The sequence below is a fragment of the Terrapene carolina genome, unplaced genomic scaffold (genome assembly GCF_002925995.2).
Source record: "Terrapene carolina triunguis isolate 2854851 unplaced genomic scaffold, T_m_triunguis-2.0 Scaffold627, whole genome shotgun sequence".
Lineage (NCBI taxonomy): Eukaryota > Metazoa > Chordata > Testudines > Emydidae > Terrapene > Terrapene triunguis.
In genome coordinates, this window is record NW_020664978.1 from 640191 (window position 1) to 648030 (window position 7840).

At 53.7% G+C, this 7840-nt stretch overlaps 1 protein-coding gene across 1 annotated transcript in view; it reads left to right on the top strand.

The window, feature by feature from the left end:
• Nucleotides 1-7435, top strand: part of MTMR14 (myotubularin related protein 14) — a 63000-nt gene extending 55565 nt beyond the window's left edge. Inside the window, exons 14-15 of the mRNA XM_026659308.2 lie at nucleotides 2319-2474; nucleotides 7075-7435. Coding sequence (XP_026515093.1) covers nucleotides 2319-2474; nucleotides 7075-7255 — 337 coding nt within the window. The 3' untranslated portion in view covers nucleotides 7256-7435. The remainder of the gene's footprint in view (nucleotides 1-2318; nucleotides 2475-7074) is intronic.
• The last annotated feature ends 405 nt before the right edge of the window (nucleotides 7436-7840 follow it).

Here is a 7840-nt window from a genome sequence, read left to right on the forward strand (position 1 = left end):
TCCCTCTCCACCCGGCTTCTTCTCAAACTCCACCCCTCCAGAATAGATCTCCTGACCTTTCTGCCCAGCCCCTGCCCCCGGCTTCTCTTGCCTGGCTCTATTGGCAACTCACAATCCTTCCCATAATCCTGCTGTCATTTCACGTGTCCCCTCTCCCCACAGCCAATTGCTAAGTTCTCTTGCTGCTTTGTCGAGCTCTAATTCACCTTCCTTCCGCCTGCCTGCAATGCACCGTAGCTACTGTCACCTTCCTGGGTCTGGCCTCCCTGCCTCTGATTGCTCCTTACTGGGGCTCCAAAGGCCCTTCCTCACCTCTTCTTTGAATTCCCATTGCCATCCTGCCTCTTGCTACAGCCTTGTCCTCACCCAGACACCAGCCCTCACCTGCAGTTCCACTCTCATTTCCCCTGCTGCACCTTGCTTCCTGTGTTCTTCCCAATCCTCTCCCCTCTTCTGGCTATCAGCATTGTACTGTCCTCATCTGCCCAGCATCCTCTCTTCCTTTAGATCCCTGCTCCTTTCTCTCAAGGAGATCTAAGAGGGGAGGGGGAGAGCACCTCTGAACTGTGGCTCTGGGTACGAGGAGCTCCTTGGGCTAGGGCGTGGGATGTCCTTGTTACCGGTTTGCAAAGCACCATGTAAGTGTAGCCTTGGGGGAGCAAACTGGCTTCTTTACATTTGTCCCCTAAACCTTGTGCTTCAGCGACGCCCACCTGCCAGAGCAGGGAATTCTTCCCTGTAGCAAACATCACTTGGGATCAGCCCTCAGAACCTGGCTTCTGCGTTTCCACCTGTGACGTGCAGCGTTCCAGCGCTCACTGGAAGCATTGGAGCAGGCTCTGCTCTTACCACCAACAGCTCTTACTGCTTGGGTTCGTGCCCTCTTTCCTGGGAACCAGGAGATCCTTCTTCCAACCTTGAAATAGCATCGTCATTCTCCGGGGAGGGTGTCCCCAGAAGCTTTTATCTGCTGGGATGGGAGTCCTCGCCGGGGGAGAGCAGCAGAATCCCTGGAAAATCAATGAACTGGAGAGTCTGGGGACAGGGCTATACATCTCTCAGCACAGGCACCCAGGTAACAGGCACGTGATAAGCTTTAACAGCCAACCCCCATTCTGGGAGAGGCCTGTGCTAATTCTGAGCCATGTTAAGAATCCAGAGGTTGTTGCATTGAGAACCGATCAAGTGTCTCTGATATAGGTGTCATGGCCTTTTACAGCTGGAGACACACTCTTCTCTGCATGAACTGGTGACCTTTAAGACTCTGGATGGCTACTGCTGGTCAAAGGCAAACTCCAGCCTTTGGCAATGCCAGCAGCTGCCGAGCTCCAGGCTATGATGGCCTGCTAATAGCCCAGGGATTTTTCTTCAGTTCTTCCTTAGGTTGCTACTGTAAAATCAGCAAGTAAACGGCAATGCCGGTTTGCTCTCCAGTTCCCCACCATCATGCTGTCACACTCAGAGCCACCTTTCAGATTGCTGAGAACTCTGCGTCGTGGGCCATGTGCCTACACTGCCACGTTGCAGGGTCCAATGCCTTTAGGCACTCCCAGGCGTCTGCTCGTGGAGATTTGTCCGAGGAACTCCTCCAGTCCACTCATGTTTCTCTTTCTGGTAGGAGGCTGCATGCATTGAGTACATCCTCTTTTCTGGGCTCCTTTTCCTGTCCTGGGGGCCTTTTGCCTAACTGCCTGCTACTGCAGCATCCTGCTCCTGATGAGTGAATACAAAGCGTCTTCATAGGTCTTCAGTTCTGTGCTCGCTGCTCTGCCTTCTCCCCCAAGATCAGGGTTCCCTCAGGGACTCACATTCCACTGACTGCAGAAGCAGGGCTCTCGAGGACTCTCCCAAACTGTCTCCGGTACGTGAAGGCACCAGACAAGCCACATTCTTATTCTCAAAGTCCCCGCAGTTGCATTTGGATGTGTTAATAGCTGAAGTGGGCTGTGGAGGCATGCCCTTTGTGGGGCAGTGTCCATGGTTCTGGTTCTGGGGGCAGGACGTGCTGATGGGTTTCCCTGTTCCTGCATGATCCTCTGTTTCTTGCTAGCTTTGCTCTACCAGCTCACAAATGAATCTACTGCTTTCTCAGTCACAACCAGCTTGGCTTCTCCTTTTGCTTTTGGAAGGAAGGTTTGCCTTGTGCTATGTGCCAGAATCACTTGTCAGTGCACCCTCACCTCCAGAATCGGAACGTGCTGGCACCAAATGTTGGCAGTCAACCCCGCTGTGCCCACTGGCACAAGAGTTTAGCAGAAAAGCCTGTGATTGCATGACTTCACTGACTGCCCCATGTCCCCTCTCTCTTTCTGACCCAGATCAGTGGACCACTCCCTGCCTGGATCCTCCGTTTCTACAGACTTTGGCAGCTGGCAGATGGTAACAGGGTGTGGCAGTATTCAGGAGCATGCAATCCTGAGCACAGACGCCGCTCTCCCTGGCAGCTTCCCGGATGAGCTCCCTAACAGTTGCCTGTAAGTGTCCTGAGCACAGAGGATGGCTCCCTGTGCGTAACAGTTGGCTGGCTAGGAAACTGGGACAAGCCAGAGAGCTGCATTAGCCTCAAGAATAATTAGGGCTCCCGAAGTCTCCCCTGCCTTAACGCTTGTCAGAAGTGCACTCTGAGCTAAGCCACGGCGCACACACTACCTGGTTGCTGAGTGCTGGGTGACCCGTGCCCAGCCTTGGGGCAGGGGAAGGAATCCGGGCTCTTCGCTGGAGCCATTGCACCATTTGGGCACAAGTTCAGAGAGAGGCTGCAGTTCTGCCATATAACACTGAGGGGGGATGGGAGGAGTGAGTCAGGCCTGTTTCTTTCCCTGGATCCCACTTAGCCTCGCTGGGTCTGTCCACACAGCAAAGAACCCAGCTGACTTGGACTCGCAGGGCTGTTTCATTGCTATGTTGATTTCTGGGCTCCAGCCCAAGCCTGGAAATCTACACAGCAGTGAAACAGCCCCACAGCCCGAGTCGGCTGGCACAGGCCAGCCATGGGTTTTTCTTTGCTGTGTAGATAGACCCTTTATCTCTACCATGTTTAAGAATCATAGAACTGGAAGGGACCTCGAGAGCTCATCTAGTCCAGTCCCCGGCACTCAAGGACTTCAGACCCTCCAAACTCTTTGAGCTGCTGCTTTTTTCCCCATCCTTTCCTCCACCCTCAGCTTGTCTTACAGCTGTCCACGTGCTCGTGCCATGTCGGAGCATGGGTCCGTGCAGCCCCCACTGCCAAATAAACACTGACGTTTGCTTCATAGAACTGTTGTGAAGCAAACACTCTGCTCCAGAAACAGAAAGTTACTTGTGAGGGAACTTCAAAGACATTAAATGCATTTTAATTGCAACTAAAAAAATGTAGGCCGGTGCTTCTACCCTCTGAACTGTCAATCTAGTGATTGCAAAGTGGTGGATTCAGTCTGTGCGCTGCACTGTGAGCTAATCTTATTGCTCTAGTTTTGAAGACAACTGCTCTGCTCTCTCCTAGCATCCTTTTAACGTACTGTGCGTGAGGGCTTCAGGAAGCCTCATAAAACGGGGTGAGGTGGAGGGTCGGAGACCTGGAAAACGTGTTTTTTTTTTAAGACAAACTGTCCATGCGACCAGCCGTATTTGATGAAATGTGACCTCTGTTGTCCTGCAGGCCAGAACCACAGCAGCAGCTTCGGTACCTTCCTCCACTGCCGCAAACCCTAAACTAACAGCCAGAAACCCTGGGAGGGATGCTGGGCACGATCTCAGAAAGGCCTCTTCTAACCCAAGCTTCAGCCACACAAGGTGGTGACAAGTCCTCCTTTGCGAGAAGCCCTCGGTGCAGCTCTGAGATGTGATTGACAGCCAGGAAGGGGGGGGGAGGAGAAATCTTGAAGGACATAGTGTCAATGAGTGACTAGTCTAATCCATGTCTGTCCTTTGGTGATTGCTGCAGGTTTCTTACCCAATATGTAATGAGACGTCCATTTCCCCCCCGGGGTAGAGTAGCTGCAGTGCTGGGAACGGGCAGTACTAACAATGTGGGATTGCACCTGAGGCTCACTCTGAAGTCCTAGGTGGGTCTGGCCTCAAGCCAGCACAATCTCCTGGACATGTTGCCTCTGGTTTGGGATTTCAGTGTGAAGAGTCACTAGCTCCACAGCTGTGACTTGTGGGTCCTGGCAAGGTCCTTCTGCTGCAGTGGACAGGTCTGCACCTGGAATCTGGAGCATGTGAAGTGCTCCGAGTGTAACTTCTGGGCCCAGTCAGACCGAGGGCAATGGACAAGGGAGAATTGCACATTTCCTCAGATTTGTATCATCGATTAACCACTGCTACCCCCAAAATATTTGCAACTGAGACCGTGGCCCCCATGTCCACCTGCCTTGGGTTTCCATGGCTTTCAGACCTGTGACCTACTTAACCTCCACATGCTGGGGCTAGACCGGCTCTTGGGAGTGGTCTGCCTCTGGTAATCCAGGGCACTTCTCCAAGCCTGCTCTGGGGTTCACGTCCTTACTTCTCTGCTGAGTAGCAGCCTTTGTTGGTAACCGTTACAGCTGTCTCTTAATTCAGGATGCAAACCAGTTTCCATTTTAATTCCCTCTGGGTATGCAGCTTGCACCTAATGGGCTGAGCTTTCCCAGGCTTGCTCTCTGCTGACAGGACATTTTCCAAAGAGTCGTTACGCAGAATCTCTTGTGGGCCTCTACCAAAAAGGCTCCAGTTTGGAGTTTTGGCCTGGACATAGTCTTGTCTCGTGCTGCATCCTCTTGCCCCCTTAGCTGGGGTTTAAACGTTCCGTGAAGCTTTAACACCTCCGCAGTATCCGAACCTACTATCTACACGATGGCAAAACTGGGCGTCTGGCTGAAAGCCTGCCTCAGATCTTTGAGTGCTCATCAGTGGGTGTATACATGACTTAGTCTGCAGTGCCAACAACCATTAGTTGACCTCTCTCTGTTGAAGGAAACCAGGCCACTTTTTTCCCCTTCAAAAATAAACAGGGAATCTAAATATGAAGCACTACAGTAAAGCTGCGCAGGTAAGCAGCTGAAAGTTGGGAAGTAAATAGACGGCAAGTCCAGATGCACAGCCAAAGATGTGCCCTTGTTTCTATGCTGCATCATAAAACAGTCTGATTATCTGAACACTAGGAGATTTTTTTTATTTGTCATATAAATGTCATTCTTTTTTTGAATTTTAACAAGTTGCCTTAATATCCTGTGCCAGGGAGTTCCACAGGCTAAAGTAGTTCCTCTGTATTTGTAAATGTGTTGCCTCTCCAGCATGCCCTCCTGCTTGGCTTTTAGGACAGTAACTAGCGGCCTAGTTGGCTGCCTCAGTATCACTTGGTGTTTTTAAGCCTCCCACCCGATCTCCCCTCTTGCTGCTGTTTCCGGACGAATGCTGTTGGCTGTGGGCGGTTAACGCTTCCACTCACTAACTGTGCCAAGGGAGAGCCAGCCAGGCGCTAGTGAGATTAAAGGGAAGCCTCTAGGGGAAAGTTTGTGCTCTGCCCTTGGCATAGCCTTTGAGGAATGTCTTATTCTATCTGGGAACCACGCTCTGCTCTGCTCCTTGGTGGAGACACAGCAAGGACTGCTTCAATCTAAACCAGGGGTAGGCAACCTATGGCACGTCTGCTGAAGGCGGCACGTGAGCTGATTTTCAATGGCACTCATACTGCCCAGGTCCTGGCCACCGGTCCGGGGGGCTCTGCATTTTAATTTAATTCTAAATGAAGCTTCTTAAACATTTTAAAAACCTTATTTACTTTACATACAACAATAGTTTAGTTATATATTATAGACTTATAGAAAGAGACCTTCTAAAAACGTTAAAATGTATGACTGGCACGCGAAACCTTAAATTAGAGTGAATAAATGAAGACTCGGCACACCACTTCTGAAAGGTTGCCGACCCCTGATCTAAACCCTAGAACAGCTGCCTTTGAACTGTAATCACTCTCATCTGGAATATCATGTTATCTTCTCTCTCCTCCCCTGCCCTGGAGCTGTACCTCCAGCAGCTGGAGAGGAGAGCAGGTCCCAGGGGAACCAGGCCCTGCTCTAGGAGAGTGATGCAGACACAGTGCAGGCTTGCAGGGGGACAGATGTGAAAAATCTCTTCACTCTAGTGCCTGTGGCTGGAACCCTTGGGGATTTCACCCCCTCACCCACCTCCCATAATCCAACCGAGCTTGTCCCGTGCTCCGAGCTGGCTGTACGAGGACGGGAGGTGAGAGGGCCAGAAGAAAGTGGGAAATACCCAAAGATCCCTAAATGCTATCACTATAATCGTCAGTCCAGAAGGATCCCAATGCACCCAACTGCAACTCACTACAGAGGAAGTGAAGTGTAGTGGTATCCACTTAAACTGCATGTGGGACCCACTTAGGTTGGAATTTGGCCAGGATCCAGGGTAAAATCGGACCTGTGAACTCAGAAATGAAGTGTACCATTTTCCACACAAACGGCTCCTAGGGGCCTTGCAGACGTGGGCAGGCGAAGCAAAAAGCGAGGTATTGGCAAGGGCCAATGGAGCTGCACCAGGGCGCTGCCAGGCGGCAGGCGCTGCAGGCCCAGCTCTGGCCTGTCAGCTGCAAAGCCAACTGCTGAGGCCCGTGTGGACGGAGGGAGACAGCTCGTGATGCTGTCTGCTGGGAGGTCTGGGACTGTTGTAAACACGAGGGATGTGACGGAGGGTGTGTGGGGGGGGGGAAGCAGAGAGAAGGGCTGGTTCTGCTGCCTCATGGGGGGAGAAAGCAGCACCCACCGCCCCTGGGCCATGATGCTGTGAGTTGGGGCTTGGAACCCTGAGAGGAGGCTAGCATGGGGGCAGGACACCAGCCAGGATCCCCTGCTCTAGCACCAGCTGCCAGGGACTGGTTAGTAACAGGTTCTACCTGGGAGAACCTTTCTGCTGCCAACTCCCTGGCTTGGAGCCAGCTGGCGGGAGGTCGCAGCCAGACTCCATGGGGGGCTGTGGCGTTCCTGCCTTGCTAGGGGAAGGGCTGATGTGAACCCACTGTGGGGTACAGCTGGGGCTAGCTGGCTCCAGGGAAAGCTGCTGCTGCTGACCCCTCCCCCTTCTGTCTTGCAGGCTGGTGCCAGTGGCAGGCCGCGAGTCCCGGCTGGAGGAGGTGCGCTCTGCTTTCCTAGCCACCTACAGCAGCACCATTGGCCTGAAGGCTGCGCCATCCAGCCCCTCCGGAGCCCTTGGGGGCCTGCTGGAGCAGTTTGCACGGGGCGTTGGACTGAGAGGAAGCAGTAGCACCCTCTGAACATGTTGCACACCTTGGACTGGCTCCTTTGTGTGTCCAGCAGCTGAAGGAACCTAAAAGCCATGCGAGTGCCAGAGCTGCCCCTTGGGCCTGTCCTGCCCCCTGCACCTGGGGCCCAGTCCAGAGCGGGCAGGGGCTCCTCCCCCTGCCAGCCCTGCCAGGCTGAGACCGATCTTTTCAGTAAAGGCATCTGCACCACTGCCTTTGCCCTGCCTCTTGTTTCAGGCCACGGCAGCACTGGGGGAGGGGGAATGGCCTTGGGTGCTTCCCTTTGCTTAGCATCCCCTGTGATCTGAGTGCCTGGCTGGCAGACGCTCTGTGCCTGAGTCTGCTTGGGCCAGCGTGGCCATTAGGCTGAGCTGCTGGAGCGGGGCAGCAGGGCTGTGTGCCATGGGCAGGGCTGCAGATGGGGGGAGGGACAAGCAGCCCCTGGCACGATCTGGCGGGTGCTGTGGGGCCGGGGGGGCGTCCCGTGCAATGCCACTCTCGGCCCTTGGGCCTGGCTGCAGGGCTGGAGTTCTGCTCCTACCCCCCAGCAGCCAAGGCTCGGGCCTGGGCGGGGGTCCTGGCCCTTTGCCCCCCCCC